Source organism: Ascaphus truei, chromosome 9 (genome assembly GCF_040206685.1).
Source record: "Ascaphus truei isolate aAscTru1 chromosome 9, aAscTru1.hap1, whole genome shotgun sequence".
Classification (NCBI taxonomy): Eukaryota; Metazoa; Chordata; class Amphibia; order Anura; family Ascaphidae; genus Ascaphus; species Ascaphus truei.
Genome location: NC_134491.1, coordinates 3,573,516 through 3,591,068, shown reverse-complemented (window position 1 = coordinate 3,591,068; position 17,553 = coordinate 3,573,516). Strand labels below are relative to the sequence as shown.

The following is a 17,553-nucleotide window of genomic DNA, read 5'->3' as shown; positions in this document are numbered from 1 at the left end:
TTAGTGCAGTAAAATGAAAATATGAAGGCCTCTTTCAGCTCAAAGGGGGACACCTATTATATTACAGAGGTACAGAACATGGAAGAATCAGTGGAGAAGGCTTCATTGTTAACAAAAGATGTAGAAAAACAACAGTGGATTATGAAAGCTCAATGAAAAGAGCAGCCAGAATCATCATTCAAATCACACAGGCAGTGAAGTGGAAGAATTCTACCATGAAATGAACCAACTTAACACAAAAGAAAATTGTCACCTCAAGATCGTTATGGGAGATTGCAATGCAAAGATTGGTGCCCATCAGGAAGATGAAGCTTCAGTTGGTAAGTATGGTTGCAGTAGCAGGAATGAACGTGGGGACAGATTGGTAGAATTTACAGAATGTGAACATTTCTACATCATGAACTGATTCTTCTAGCAGAATTCTAATAGAAAATGGACATGGAATGGACCTAATAGCAACAATAATAAAATGGACTATATCCTAGAACAATTATTTTCAACCAGGGGTTCTGTGGGCACCCCTCAAGGGTTCCATGGCCATCACTGAGGGGGGGGGGGATAACTGGGACAACTGAAGATTGTAGTTGAAAGCGCAGAAAAAACTGGAGGAATCACTAACAGAAAACAGGATAATTAAATATCTGATGAGACAAAACAATTACTCAGGAAACTGAAGAAAAGAAGCAATCGCAAGGCGCAAGAATTGAATATGCCGATCTGTGCAAGACGATCCGCAAATACATAACTGAAGATACAAGAAAATGCAACTGATATGGCGAAGAAGACTATCGAAGATAACAAAAGAAGATGAAGCAGCGACTTATGATTTGGAAGAAGCAAATCAATGCACTCAAACAAGACGATGGATCAACAATAAAAGACCATGCACTTATCATAAAAAGAGATGAGAACTTCTACATTAAATTGTACGAGAACACAGATAACACCGGCATAATCCAGCATGAGGTAGCATGCGTCCTTTGGTTAAAACTGATTGGACTTTTTATCAATCAGTAATGCCCGGAATTTTAGCAGCTTGCAAAGTGTAATTTTCAATCTGTTTATTTCCAGCCAATCAGCTTTCAAAACAGCTGAGACAGGGCAGGGGATTGGCCAGAATGAAGTAACAGCTCTGAGACAGGGCAGGGGATTGGTCAGTAGCAGTGTTTATGGGTATAGCAGCAGGAGTGTGTGTTGTGCAGTTGTATGTGTGTGTTGTGTGTGTAGAGCGGCTGTGTTGTGTGTGTAGAGCTGATGTGTGTGTGTATAGAATTCCAGTGTCAGTAGCAGTGTTTATGGGTGTAGCATGTGTGTGTAGCAGCAGAGTTTGTGTGTGTAGAGCTGCTGTGGGTTGTGTTTGTGTGTGTGTGTGTATAGAGGTGGTGTGTGTGTGTAGCGCTGCTGTGTTGTGTGTGTGTGTCAGTAGCATTGTTTATGGGTATAGCAGCAGCAGCAGCAGCAGCAGCAGCAGCAGCGTGTGTGTGTTGTGCTGTTGTATGTGTGTGTAGCAGCAGAGTTTGTGTGTATAAAGCTGCTGTGTTGTGTATGTGTGTGTAGAGTTGCTCTGTGTTTGTGTAGAGCTGCTGTGTGTGTGTGTGTGTGTGTGTGTAGAGCTGCTGTGTTGTTTGTAGAGCTCCAGTGTGTGTATGTTTGTGTGTGTGTGTCTGTGTGTGTGGCAGTAGCAGTGTTTATGGGTATAGCAGCAGGAGTGTGTGTTGTGCACTTGTATGTGTGTGTAGCAGCAGTTTGTGTGTGTTGTATGTGTAGAGCGGCTGTGTTGTGTGTGTAGAGCTGATGTGTGTGTGTGTGTATAGAGCTCGAGTGTCAGTAGCAGTGTTTATGGGTGTAGCATGTGTGTATAGCAGCAGAGTTTGTGTGTGTAGAGCTGCTGTGTTGTGTGTGTAGATATGCTGTGGGGTGTGTGTGTGTGTATAGAGGTGGCGTGTGTGTAGAGCTGCTGTGTTGTGTGTGTGTGTGTGTCAGTAGCATTGTTTATGGGTATAGCAGCAGCAGCAGCGTGTGTGTGTTGTGCTGTTGTATGTGTGTGTAGCAGCAGAGTTTATGTGTGTGTAGAGCTGCTGTGTTGTGTGTGTAGAGCTGCTGTGTTGTGTGTGTGTGCGTAGAGCTGCTGGTGTGTGTAGTTGCTGTGTGTGTGTGTAGAGTTGCTCTGTGTTTGTGTAGAGCTGCTTCTGCGTGTGTGTGTGTGTGTGTGTGTGTGTGTGTGTCTAGAGCTGCTGTGGTGTGTGTGTGTAGAGCTGCTGTGTTGTGTATGTTTGTGTGTGTAGAGCTGCTGTGTGTGTGTGTGTGTGTGTGTGTGTGTGTGTATGTGTATGTGTGTGTGTACACAAAGGGGGCAGCAGTGTGTGGATATAGATATCTGCAGTGTAAGAGTATATAGAGGTGGATTCATGTATTTACCATTTTATTTTAATAAAAAAAATCTATATAACTATACAAAAGTGTCTATTATTTATGAAAAAAAGTCTACATTTAGCCTATAATAATAACAATCCCCTCAAAACAGGGCATTACTGGCCAGTAATGCCCTGTTCTGAGGGGATTATTACTTAAATATACCATAATCAAGTCGTACAAGAAGTGGTTTCCCAAAGTGACGAATACGATCCACAACTCAGCTTAGGATTCATAGATAACATAAAAGCATTTGATTCTGTATACACCTTTGTCTTCTTAATGCTATGCTAATACTATGTAACTGCTAAATGTTGAAGAAGCGTACATTGATATTATATAAAAAAACATTTACGAGAATGCCACATCAACCATTAGATTACATGAAGATACACGGAAAATAAGGATCAGCCAGGGAGTGTGGCAGGGAGACACCATGTCACCAAAGCTTTTCACAGCAACGCTTGAAGAATTGTTCAAGACATTGCATTAGGAGAAAAAAGGATTTAAAATGAAACGATGAATACTTGAGTCACCTACAATTTGCAGATGACATTATTATTTTTGCCACAAGTCCAAAAGACCTTCTGAACAAATCGGAGAACTCACCAAAGCAAGTAAGAAAGTGGCTTGTGTATGAATCTCAGCAAGACCACAGTGATGTTCAACAAGTGTGTGAACTCTGCAAAGATGAAATAAATGGAATAGAAGATAGAAAAAGTTGAAGATGTCCACCCTGGCCGGGAACCTATAGAATTAAATCAATACAATAGGAGAATGAAGATGGGATGAAGCATTTGGAAGAAACGAGACAATATTTTTAGTCAACTTCCACTATGCCCAAGAAGAATGTTTTTGACCAGTGTATTTCTACCCGAGCTCACGTATGGATGTGAAACTTGGACCATAAACGCAAAGATAATTCGGAAGCATCAGACAACGCAAAGAAGTAGAGAGAGATGTATGCTGGGTATTACCCGAAGGGGCAGGGAAAAGAATGAAATGGGTTTGAAACCCGCCAAAAATCTGTGACATCCTCACATGGGTGAACAAATTAAAATGGCGGTGGGAAAGACATACCACAAGAAATTACCATTGTTGGATGAAGATGGTACTTGACTGGATTCCAAGAGAGAGATTAAAAGACCAAGATGACGACCAAAAATAAATTGGCAGGATGAAAACAGAAAATTTGTTGCAGCAACGCAGAGACGCTGTAACTGCAGTACATGGAAGATTATTGGCTTCATCCAGCAATGGGGAGACACGTGCTGAATATGACACAAAAAATATATACAGTATATATGTATATATAAAAATAAAACGGAAATAGCCATGTTAGTCCAGGGGCAGAATAAATGAGTTCTTCAGTATTAGGTAATACCTTTTTTATTTGGACCAACAATGATTTTGTGTGTGTGTGTGTATGTATCTATGTATGTATGTATGTATGTATGTATGTGACACACACACACACACACACACACAGTCCTTAACCTATGGATGAAAGAGAGTTGGCGTATAAGAAATTATGTTTTGCTAGTTATACTGTATATTGCTCCTATTTTTGTGTCCTTATAATTCATTTTCAAGCCTCATTCTAAAGTAACTGACCTCTAACCACTTTCAGGGACATTACACTTTTCCCAGATGCTCCACATCCAATTTCATTTACCCTCTTTCTTGTGGTGCAGACAATGGCAATGTCATCAGGAAATGTGGTCTGAAAGGCTAACCCCAGTGTAATCACAACTGGCCAGCATTCCTATGGAAAACAGTTACTCAAACCTCACAGTGACGTGTCAGATAATGGGGAGGGGAGAAGTCCTGTTACCCCACCACCACCAGACATCTGGGATTTCAGGGAAAATGCAGGGAGGAAAACTGACATGTAACAAAGTTATTATTAATAGCAGATGTTTAGCCTCTCAGACAGACAGCAGATACGCAGTCTGCAGAGAACGCACCCTCCTGAAAAGAAACACAATGCTCAATTGTGCATCAATACTGAGTGTGGTCACATTCCATAAAGCAAATACATTTTTACTTAAGGCAGAGGTGGGGGCCCAGCGGTTATCTCTTCTGCAGGACATTCTTCAGGCTTCTTGCTTCACATAGAGAAGGAAGAGCCCTCAATACATTTGCATGGTGGATGTCGGTCTACACAGGGCCGCCAACAGGGGGGGGGGGGACAAAGGGTACGGGCATCCCGGGCCCCGTGAGTCAGGGGGGCGCGGCCCTGCCCGTTATATATAAATATATTTAAAAAATGGCGGCGATTCCCCATGCGCAGAGCCGAGGTCCCGCTGGGCAAGCAGGGTGTTCCTGCCTGCTGCCCGTGGGCCCACTCCCCCATCCCAACGTGGGACGGAGGGTGGGGAAACGTCAACCCAGGATCCCCCCGCGCGTGCGCCAACCCAGGATCCCCCCGCGCGTGTTTCCTGCTCCAGGCATCAGCCGCAGGGGATGCTGCAGCCGCCCGCCAGTCTCGCGCCCCGCCCCAACTTCCTGCGTGCCAACCCAGCAGCAGCCGCGGGGGATGCTGCAGCCGCCCGCCAATCTCCCGCCCCTTCCCCGAGCCCACCTCGGGCAACTGCCACAGGGATATCGGGGGCAAGCGTCTGGCGGCAAGGAACCAGCACCCACCCGGTCAAGGTAAGTCACCCACCCCAATCAACCCACCCAGTCACTGTCACACACCCACTGTCACTAACCCACCCACCCAGTCACTAAAGTCACTAACCCACCCAGTCAGTCAGTCACCCACCCAGTCACTAAAAGTCACTCACCCAGGCAGGCAGTCACTCACCCAGGCAGGCAGTCACTCACCCAGGCAGGCAGTCACTCACCCAGGCAGGTAGTCATCTGTCTTTTGTTGAAAATATAAAAATAAACAGGTTGCATTGTAATTGTCATTGAACAAAAATACCCATTTCTGCCTTCTCTGTTTCACCCCCCCCCCCTTTACTTGGCAGTTCTGCCTGCTAGCTGTATTTGGAGGTTACTTTCCTTGCAGTTTCACTCCCAGTGCAGATGGAATGGATACATTATGTTGCCCTTTTTTCCTTCCAGTCTGTCACACCCCTGGTTGCCCTGGCAACATCTCCAGTCCTCCAAGTTAATGGGCTTTTCCCATTCCCCCCTGTCCCTGCTGACAGTTAGTTTAGCCTGACCCCTATCCCTGTGTCACAAGCAGTACCCACTGTCTTTACTTCCTGACATTGGCAGAGTGAGTACATTTATGTTACACCCCTATGGCAAGGCCAATTCTTTTCACCTTCCCTTAACTACAAAGCATCCACCGAGATACACCTTTCCAACACAAACATCTCATCCACAAGTGCCTGTTTTTATTGCTGATATCCTAAATAAAGTGTTGAAAATACAGTATACAGGACATGTTGTGCTTTGGAAAGAGGCCCGAGTTGAAGCTAGCTGGGTTCATTCATACCCTAGACATGACCCTGGATCCAGAATAGTAATGTTTTTTTCTGTATCACAATAAGAAAACAGTTAAGTAAACGTTGCGTGCTAAAAAATATTTTTTCCCGTGGTAGGTGCACTATGGGTTTGGGGAGGGGGGGGGGGCTGCCTCCTGTCCTGGGCCCCATGATTTCTGTTGGCGGCCCTGGGTCTACAGGCCAAGAATATGACGTAAAGTTGATATCGTCCTGGCATTTCCTGATCAAGTATATGTACTGTTAGATCTTCGTGCTCTCCCTGTATGCTGGCTGGCAGTGATCTCTGTGCCAGACAAGGAGGTAAAACCAGAAAGTTATAAAATAAATGTATTAAAAATAAAAATGTCAAGTAGAAAGTGAAATAAAGCTGCGTGAGGAGAGGGGAGGGGGAGGATGCAGAGGGGAGGGGGAGGATGCAGAGGGGAGGGGGAGGAGAAGGTATAGGATTAACTATATGCTATAATGTAATAGGTGTGTATATGCATATACATATCTACTATATAATTCTGAAAGCACTGTATGTCTGCGTCCCTAGCGACAATCTCATTGGTCCCTTGGCCCGCCCGCCCCCGCACACCTCTCATTGGCCTGAGGCGGAGTGACGGGCCAAAGGACACACAGGGACACACACACCTCTCTTTCTGTCCTCTCCCCCCCATCACACTCACCTCCCTCTCCACTCACCTCCCTCCACCTCCCGCTCCACTCACCTCCCTCCCTCCACCTCCCGCTCCACTCACCTCCCTCTCCACTCACCTCCCTACCGGTCAACTCCCTCCACCTCCCGCTCCACTCACCTCCCTCTCCACTCACCTCCCTGCCGCTCAACTCCCTCCCCGGCGCGGATCTCAGTCTCAGCAAAAGGCAGGATTCACGATACAGCAAGAGTTAGGAGTAAGGATAGAGTTCTAGAGAGCGAGTTGCGTTCGCAAGTTCAAGTTTGATCAATTTAGAAGATTAATAAGCTAAGTTTTAAAAAAAAGCACGGTGAGGTTAGTGGAGTTTTGGCTATCTCGCCGTAGGCATGGGCCGATAAGTGGGCTTATCCCACCTAAAGGTGCAAGTCCTTGGAAACCATGGATTTCTTAGGAAACCATGTCCCCGAACCAGAATTGGAGAGGTTCGGAGGAAAGTGAGTTATCCCAAGGCACTGGAGCCTAGGTCGTCTCTGACCAATCTAGGTTCAATGTCATCATTTGTTATTGTATTATGTCCCCTGTACCCCCTCTTGTGTTCAACCACCCCAACCCCCAACGGCAGAGGCAGCACATCTGAGCACCAGCGAGCTCAAAATAGAAGACCTGAGAAACGAGAAGGACGCCCAGGGTTAAGGGTGAGCAATATAAACAGTAGGCAACACACACATTACAAATGGCAGTAACTATCATATCGCAAAATGTAAAGGAATTTAATAGTCCGCAGAAAAGAAGGATTGCATTCTCCGACTTTAAGAGGAAAAGAGCTGACATCTTGTTTCTCCAAGAAACACACTTTAGTACACGGAACACCCCGAAATACTTAGACAAACATTACAGACAAATATACTTAGCATCGGCTCAGGAAAAAAAAAAGAGGAGTAGCGATACTATTCAGCAATACAATATCTATACAAGTAGACCGAATAAAGAGAGATTCAGGAGGTAGATATATCATACTAGTAGGCCAAATACATGGCTGCTGGGTCACTCTAGCGAAAATATCCGCGCCATGCACGAATGACCCCCAATTTTACACATCCCTTTTCAACAAGCTAGATAAATGGAAACGGGCACATAATCTTAGCAGGAGATTTTAATCAGACCATAGATCCAGAGGTAATAGGTCGACCCGCAGAAAGAAGAGAAGTGGCGAATGTGTAACGACACTACGGAAAGAGACACAAAAGAGGGACTACGTAGATATATGGAGGGAACAGCACCCTAATGACCGAAGCTACACATTCTATTCACACCCACACGACAGTTACAGCAGAATTTATTACTTCTTTGTGTCAAACAGACTGGTCCCACAGATCTCCTATACTAGGATCCATGATATTTCATGGTCAGATCACGCACCCATAGAGCTAAGGTGCACACAGATTAAGCTGGAAAATCCAGGGGCAATCTGGAGATTAAACGAATCCTTGATTAAAATCCCGGAACTGGCACAGGCAGTGCAAGATGAATTGAGACAGTTCTTCGAGATTAACAAGAGAACTTTGCTTAACTGGTTCTTCATCTTTCTCCAATTACGTAGACACGCAATTAAATACTCTTTACAGTATCTACTCGCTTCCTTAGCATAATTAGATCTCTCAATAATGTTGCCGCTTTGTTTAATTTCATCCTGCTGAATGCACAGAGAAGATCCTGCTAACTAACCCAGTGCTGCAGGGGGTGCGAAAGCGCGGGACGTACTCTCGCAAGAGATGGGCGGATTTTTCCTTCGAATTTAAATCCGCTGCTAGTTCCTTTTAGCCGCAAATTTCCAAAAGATTTGCCACTCAAGAAGGCAAGTCAGACGTTGTTTTTTGGTATTACTGAAAATCCAAATTCAAACAATGGAATCCAATCCGACATTATATATAATATATATATATTCAACCGGTATATATAAATCATACACACACACATATATTACACACACACGTTCTAAAGACCGGATTTATGTTAAATCCGTCAGATTTTTTAAGATACAGAAATCCAAGCGCCGTGGGCGGATTTTAAAGAGCCAGCGTCGGCTCAAATTGTTGAAATCCGAACTCGGATTTTAACATGTGGATTGGACTTGTTCTGGAAAGACTGGGAAAGGAATTTGCACCAGTCTGTCCATCTCTAACGCTCCCGTAATTACAGATACAGCTGCATCATAGAGAAGGGGAAGACTGGATTCAAAAAGCCTTTATATCTTTAATGCATTACCTAATCATCTTGCTGAACGGATAATGTACCCCACCAGGGTGCAGCTTCCTGTACTGCTGTACTGCAGCTATGGTTTATATTATTGCACTATGTAACTTTGGTCTTGTCCTAGTATTAAAGCCTTCGAGCTCACCGACAGTGACACGAGCCGTGTGCCTGTTGCACCCTCCTCTGAAGTGTATTTTTAATTACATCGCCTGTCTGTGATGAATTCAGCCCACACCTCGGCACCGCAACGCTTTCTGTCACACGGCAGGGATTATCGGAAACGCTTTGTCCGGTCCCCGAGGAGGGAGCTGTTGTTATAAGAGGATTTTAGTGCATAAAGCTCTTACAAATCATACTGCTTTTTATCTGACTTTAAACATGTTATAATCGTTCTGATTACGCAGCAACACGCCGCCGGCTTTCGTGGAGACAGGCAGACGGTATCCTGAGAGCTCTCACTACACTATGTGCCTGTCGCCTTTCTGAGCTTGTTCTTCCTTTCCCTTTTAATCCCACTTTTTAAAACAATAAGATGCGTTCTGATTGTAGAGTTTGGTAATGTAGCAGCAGAAATGTGAAATAAAGTCACTGCAAAATAAAGACAAGCAATAAAAAATAAAGAACATTCCTAAAAGATAGAACCAGACATTAAATACATTATGGTGTGTAAAAAAAAATAAAAAAATGATAGTACCCTCCACCGTACAGTGATAAAAATATCACGTGTGAGCACATTTGCATGTCTCAAACAAGTCTGCAACCCTGCCCTTCCCCATTATTTTATAGCATACAATGCTTCCACTGCAGTAGGGATTCTGGGTAATGACATGCAAATGAGCTCTTTCAGCTTGTCGGTGGAGGGTTTTTCTCACATTTTTTTACCAACCACATCTTTTTTAATGTCTGCTTATTCACACGTACCAGCTTCACGTTGCACAGCCAGCAAAGCAACCTCACACTGACGAGACCAAAAAGGTTGAAATAGCTGTCTGTGATTAGGTTTACTGGCTCTGCACTTCTGTAACCCAGGCTGCGCTGAAAAGCTGCGTAATACGGCAGACATATTCTTAGAGGGGTCCATGTTAAAATGGATAAGCAAAGCGTGACACTGTGAGTGCTCATTTGCATGTGATTTCCCAGAATCCCTGGCTGCAGTGGAAGCATTGAATGCCAAGGCTACGATTATACCAGCTACAGCTGAGCGGCAGCGCGATTTGGTGACTTCCCCTGCTAAGATGTGGCAAAGCGAACTGAAGTCAGGAGGCAGCCGGCGGAGACAGGGAGGCGTGGCCCTCGTTGGCTGAACCGCTCTCGTGACGAGGCCGTCGCCTGCCAAGAACAAATTCTCATGTCTGCCGCTTTGCATTTTAGCGCTGTGCGCGCGCGTCGCAAGCAGTATGTGCGCTTTAATTGGATTTCTGTATTTTGTTTTTGAGCCTCGCAGCGTCGCGACGCCGCCGGTCGATTTCGGTATAATCACGGTGTAAGAGATGATGGGGAAATACAGGGCTGCAGACTGTCTTGAGACATGCACATGTGCTCACACGTGGGATTATTATAAGGAAGAACAAATATAGAACGTTCCAATATAAAAGTGTTTTTTGTTATACACTTAAAAAAAGAGCGCAGCTTTCTAGCACGTCACTTTTTTTCTAAGACGCGAGGGGCTCGTCTACCAGTTAAACGGTTAATACATTTCTAATGCCCAGAGATGCCCGAAAAACAATACATTCAGACACCTCTTCTTTAGAAAACTCCAAAACATAAAAACACAAATTAAATGCTATTTATACTACAGGATTGTGGTGCAAGTTGCCACTCAGAATGTTCCATAGCTGATTTAACACTGAAAAAATAACATGGGAATTGGGCTATAGCTCAAAGAATATACATGTAATTAGGCACTGCAGGGGTTTGGTTATTCTATGATACAGTCTATATAGACTTACAGTCTACAAGGCACAGCTCTCAAAGTAAAGAAATAGGTATAAATGAGTCCGGCCCAAAGGGCTTATATACTGTGCCCATGCCCCAGAATACCACACAGACTAGCAGAGGGTCTTGGTAACGCACAGAACATAATTAGCTCTCCGCCTCAGTAACTGCTTTGGTGGAAATGATTTGAGTCTCAGATTTCCAAACCATTTAATTCCACTAGTAATAAGTCTAAAATTGGCTCCCTTGTCAGCAGGCAAATTATTCAGCCCATGCTGATCAGGAGCTGGGAGCTGAGACAGGGGCGAGAGCAAAGGGGCGAGAGGCAAGGTGCTGTCAGGAAAGCAAGTGTATTACAATGTACTGCTCTGGGTCTCAGAACATGGAAGAAGAACCAATGATTCATTTACACAGACACTGCTGCACTAGCGCACACGCACACAACAGGGTTATGTTCATCAGCAACCTGCGACTAGAGCATTTTACCCACCGTATACTCCACATGAATGCATAGGGATTTCTATATATTTGTTACAGACTTGGCTCTAAGTTTTCTATCATGTCCTCTAATGATATAAGGCAGCTTGGAGCCCCTCAGCGACGGGGCTCATGACCGCTGGGACCAGGCTCCCTCCTCTTCCCACATAACCCCCCCACCCCTCGCGGGGTCCCCTCACTGCAGCGCTAGGTGCGCAATCCCTCCCTGTCCCGGCCGGCCGGATTCTGCTTCCCCCCCTTCTGCCTGCGCACAGGGAGAGCTTCCTCGCAGGCTCCGAGGTCATGGGTATTATAATACAATTTCTAAACTCTATAACTCCGTAGCCACATCCTCAGGACCAGAGTCCTTAGTGTAAATCCGACACTATGATGTACATGGTGGGATATCCCGCACAAGAGCGTTAGAACTAAAGAAATGTAAATAAGAAATTCCTGTATATTGCCATGTCCTTTTCTGTTGTATATCAATGAACTCTCTTGTATATACAAACCCATGCATGGTCCACTCACTTGAATTAGTTATTCTGTGCCCCCCACACCACTTTTCTTTTTTTTCTGTACCCCCACAACTCAATTTAAAAATAAATAAAATACAAGTAAAAAAAGATATTTTGCATATTATTTTAAACATTTTGCTAGTTTAAAAGGACTTACTGCTTGAGCAGAGCAGCTATAAAGTGCTGGACAGCAATAGAGTAAGTGAAAAATTACAGATTCCCTCTTATTCAGGGAAAAGAAAGTAGCGAGATTATCCCGGCATTAATCTTGAGCAAATCAATACAAAGCACAGCTCAACCCGCCCAGCCCAACGCAACCCGCGCTGCCCACACAGCACAGCCAACGCAACCCGCGCCGCCCACACAGCACAGCCAACGCAACCCGCGCCGCCCACACAGCACAGCCAACGCAACCCGCGCCGCCCACACAGCACAGCCAACGCAACCCACGCCGCCCGCACAGCACAGCCCAACGCAACCCGCGCCGCCCACACAGCACAGCCAACGCAACCCGCGCCGCCCACAGCACAGCCCAGCCCGCGCCGCCCACACAGCACAGCCAACGCAACCCGCGCCGCCCGCACAGCACAGCCCGCACAGCACAGCCCGCGCCGCCCACACAGCCCAACCCAACGCAACCCGCGCCGCCCACACAGCACAGCCAACGCAACCCGCGCCGCCCACACAGCACAGCCAACGCAACCCGCGCCGCCCACACAGCACAGCCAACGCAACCCGCGCCGCCCACACAGCACAGCCAACGCAACCCGCGCCGCCCACACAGCACAGCCAACGCAACCCGCGCCGCCCGCACAGCACAGCCCAACGCAACCCGCGCCGCCCGCACAGCACAGCCAACGCAACCCGCGCCGCCCGCACAGCACAGCCAACGCCACCCACACAGCACAGCCAACGCAACCCGCGCCGCCCGCACAGCACAGCCCGCGCCGCCCGCACAGCACAGCCCGCGCCGCCCACACAGCCCAACCCAACGCAACCCGCGCCGCCCGCACAGCACAGCCCGCGCCGCCCGCACAGCACAGCCCGCGCCGCCCACACAGCCCAACCCAACGCAACCCGCGCCGCCCACAGCACAGCCAACGCAACCCGCACCGCCCACAGCCCAACGCAACCCGCGCCGCCCACACAGCACAGCCAACGCAACCCGCGCCGCCCACAGCACAGCCCAACCCGCGCCGCCCACACAGCCCAACCCGCGCCGCCCACAGCACAGCCCAACCCGCGCCGCCCACAGCACAGCCCAACCCGCGCCGCCCACAGCACAGCCCAACCCGCGCCGCCCAAACAGCACAGCCAACGCAACCCGCGCCGCCCACAGCACAGCCCAACCCGCGCCGCCCACACAGCCCAACCCGCGCCGCCCACAGCACAGCCCAACCCGCGCCGCCCACAGCACAGCCCAACCCGCGCCGCCCACACAGCCCAACCCGCGCCGCCCACAGCACAGCCCAACCCGCGCCGCCCACAGCACAGCCCAACCCGCGCCGCCCACACAGCCCAACCCGCGCCGCCCACAGCACAGCCCAACCCGCGCCGCCCACAGCACAGCCCAACCCGCGCCGCCCACAGCACAGCCCAACCCGCGCCGCCCACACAGCCCAACTCAACGCAACCCGCGCCGCCCACACAGCACAGCAAAACCCGCCCAGCCCAACTCACACAGCCCAACCCGCACCACACTGCACAACCCACACAGCCCATCCCCCACCGCCCACAAAACACAGCCCAACGCAACATGCCCAGCCAGACCCACCCCGCACAACCCAACCGAACCGGCACAGCTCAGCCCAAACCACACAGCACAGCCCAACTCGTACAGCCACACCCGCACAGCTCAGCCCAACCCGCACAGCTCAGCCCAAACCGCACAGCACAGCCACACCCGCACAGCCACACCCGCAGTGCCACACCCGCACAGCTCAGACCAACCCGCACAGCACAGCCCAACCCGCACAGCACAGCCCAACCCGCAAAGCTCAGCCCAACCCGCACAGCACAGCCCAACCCGCAAAGCTCAGCCCAACCCGCACAGCTCAGCCAAACCCGCACAGCACAGCCCAACCCGCAAAGCTCAGCCCAACCCGCACAGCTCAGCCCAACCGGCACAGCACAGCCCAACCCGCACAGCTCAGCCCAACCCGCACAGCACAGCCCAACCTGCACAGCTCAGCCCAACCCGCACAGCTCAGCCCAACCCGCACAGTACAGCCCAACCCGCACAGCTCAGCCCAACCCGCACAGTACAGCCCAACCCGCACAGCACAGCCCAACCGGCACAGCCCAACCGGCACAGCACAGCCCAACCCGCAAAGCTCAGCCCAACCCGCACAGCACAGCCCAACCCGCACAGCTCAGCCCAATCCGCACAGCTCAGCCCAACCCGCACAGCTCAGCCCAACCCGCACAGTACAGCCCAACCCGCACAGCACAGCCCAACCCGCACAGCTCAGCCCAATCCGCACAGCTCAGCCCAACCCGCACAGTACAGCCCAACCCGCACAGCACAGCCCAACCGGCACAGCCCAACCGGCACAGCACAGCCCAACCCGCAAAGCTCAGCCCAACCCGCACAGCACAGCCCAACCCGCACAGTACAGCCCAACCCGCACAGCACAGCCCAACCCGCACAGCTCAGCCCAACTCGCACAGCTCAGCCCAACCCGCACAGTACAGCCCAACCCGCACAGCTCAGCCCAACCCGCACAGCCCAACCCGCACAGCCACACCCGCACAGCACAGCCCAACCCGCACAGCACAGCCCAACCCGCACAGCACAGCCCAACCCGCACAGCACAGCCCAACCCGCAAAGCTCAGCCCAACCCGCACAACCCAATCCATTTTGTGGTTTCCATAGTAGAATTTCTTGGACCCGCAGGCTTATACAGAACACAGGCATACTAAGGAGGTAACACAATCCCTCCTAAAATATAAGCTTCCTCTAACCTCCCTGGCTCACAGAAGATGGACAGAGGGGACGATGCTGTTATTGCCGGGGCAGCACAGACACAGTACCTGATATGCAGATGTAGGTGAGGTACTGCCCTTGCCCTCCGGTCGCTAGGAAGGGAATTTTTTTCTTGGTCCTCCTCTTCACCAGGACGGCCCCCAGCATCCGCTCATCCTGTGAGGAGAAGACCTCCTTGCTGATGGTGGATTTCACGTTCATCCTGCCAGGCACGGGAGATGTGTCAACTTGAGGAGAAAAAGATGGAGTCAGTGCACAATAGCAGCCTTAAGAACCACTCGTTACAAATCAACATTCATTTCCTTCAATCAAATGTCATTCATTGCAACCTTAACCCTTACAGAGATTAAGGTCCCTGCATGGCAGCATATGGCTGACTACCCAGTATCCAAAGAGTAAGGTTACAAACCATGGCACTTAGACTAAAATCTCACATACTACAGATTGTAGCCAATCTTTGTATAGGATTTAGTGTTGGCTGCATGAAATGGTTTATGATAGAGTGTGTTATATTGTAATGTAATGAGTGTGCTGCACACCACTGCTCAGCAAGGGGTCTTACTCCATGTGCTATCATGCAATTAAAATATTTCCGCCGGAACAAGCTTTGCCGAGGCAGGCTCCATGCATCAACTTCACCAAGAAGGATGGCTTCCCTCCCAGCACTGGGAGCAGGACATCTGTTCCTCCTGCCACCTCCTGACACAGGTAATCGCATGGAAGGAGGATACAGATGCACGTGGGATAGGCAGAATAGAAACACTTTGGGGACTGGATGTTGCAGAGGTGTGAAGTGGAACAAGATTCCATGAATAACAACCACTGTCATTCAAGAGGAGGCAGCTGGATTTTTCTCAGTTCATATAACCCCATTTCTGCTACAGGGGCCTGCAACGGTGGTTTTACCCGTCTTTCCACGGCCCTGCATGTCATTACGTGGCCCTGCACAGTGGTTCCGCATGTCGTTACATGTCTGTACACTCCCCTCATCGTTATTGGACCTCTATAAATCACAGGGTGGACTAGAAGTTGAGTGATTGACAAGTGCCCGCCCATTAAGGGACACCAATAAAATTACCCAAATGTTTGCGTTAGGTCTGACTACATTTGTGTACAGACTATTACTACAAAGCATTCAAATAAAGCAGGGGTGCGCAAACTGGAGGGCGTGAGATTTCATGGGGGGCGTGGCGGGTTACAGAAGTCCCGCGCTCTCCTTTAAGGCATTTAAATGAATTGCCGGGAGACCGCATGAGGCCTCTGTAACTACTCATACCTGGTCTTTGGCGACGCGTCGCCATGGTAAACCGGGTGGGGTCACGTGATGACCCCGCAACGTCATTTGACGCTGGAGCCGAGCAGAGGAGGAGAGCAGGCAGGGGGGTGCAGGGAGAAAACTTTGCACACCCCTGAAATAGAGGATGCTGCAATGTTAGCCCACAGAATACATAACTTTGCAGGCACCTCTGGCATCGAAATGAGCATTGATTGGCAATGACTATGTAACTATGTGAGTGCACACTGACCAGAACGTGTAGGGGCAGAAGAGAGGTGTATTCCTGCAGAGATCTCAGTACACATAGAAACACAGACTTCAGTGAAGGAAATGGGGGGAAAGTTTCTTCTCAAGTGTTTAAAATACATGTGTGATATTGAAGGGACCTTTATTTTGTGAGCTCAGCTATAGCTGCTATAATTAGAACAGGCTCATTGCTTCGTTATGGATTGGAGCAGGATGGGATAAAACATTTCTTTTTTACATACAGCCACTCAGGCAGGCGCAGTTCAGTAAAAAAACCTCGAGGGATGATTTGTGCTGCAACGGCAAGAAAGTCGAGATTAGCTGTAAATGCTAATAGTGGTAATTAGGCAGGTCTAAGTTGGTATTAGTACAGAAAGTCAGTAGTCAGATGTCCCCGTTTAAGCACAAGTGTGGGTGTAACAAGCCTTGATCTACGTGAGTGCAGTGCGGCTGGATCTGGAGGCAAAGATACAGAAGCACAATTAGTATCAATGTGACATTAAGGTTGCGCTTATAGTGCCGGCGATGCAACGTCGCGGCAAAACAAATGTATTGCCGCCGTTGTCAGCGCTTATAGTAGAAGCGACGCGACGGCCTGGTCGTGATCGCTGGAAGTCAAGTCAATTTGATTTTTCCAGCGACCGCAGCATGATGTCGCCAGGACTATAAGCGCAGAATCAGCTCAGCAGGATGAACACACCGCCTGCCCCTGATCTCTCTGCCCCCCGATCTCTCTGCCCCCTGATCTCTCTGCCCCTGATCTCTCTGCCCTGATCTCTCTGCCCCTGATCTCTCTGCCCCCTGATCTCTCTGCCCCTGATCTCTCTGCCCCCTGATCTCTCTGCCCCCTGATCTCTCTGCCCCTGATCTCTCTGCCCCCTGATCTCTCTGCCCCCTGATCTCTCTGCCCCTGATCTCTCTGCCCCCTGATCTCACTGTCAGAGAAGCTATAGTGACACACATTTGTTTGCAACGGTTTGTGCTGCAGTTGTGCCCCCGTGTGGACTTCATCTGTGTCAAACATCTCAACCAGATGCAATGCCAAAAAGGGCAGAAACGGGCTCCGTTGGACATCGGTGCCACACCGGTCACCATGATAAATGTGCCAGAGAGCTTATTGAATTGCTGCCGTTTTTCGGAGAGCTATTGATTAAATGCAAATAATGATTTCCGGGGGAGGGGGGAGAAGGTGCGCTGATTATTTTGAGAACTTTTTTTTTAATGATATATACAAACACTCACTCTCTCTCTGTGAGTTCAGCAAAAATCACTCAATATCCATGAAAATTTGAGCAGGTAGATTATTATATTTAAGAATTATTTGATAATTTATAAAATATTCTTTGTGAA

At 48.9% G+C, this 17,553-nt stretch overlaps 1 protein-coding gene across 2 annotated transcripts in view; it reads right to left on the bottom strand.

The window, feature by feature from the left end:
* STXBP6 (syntaxin binding protein 6) overlaps nucleotides 1-17,553 on the bottom strand; it is a 50,414-nt gene that overhangs the window by 19,710 nt on the left and 13,151 nt on the right. The window contains exon 2 of one of the 2 annotated variants that reach the window (XM_075613207.1): nucleotides 14,729-14,908. In XM_075613207.1, the coding sequence (XP_075469322.1) occupies nucleotides 14,729-14,882 (154 nt within the window). In that variant the 5' untranslated portion in view covers nucleotides 14,883-14,908. The remainder of the gene's footprint in view (nucleotides 1-14,728; nucleotides 14,909-17,553) is intronic. The other variant, XM_075613208.1, reaches the window with a different exon arrangement.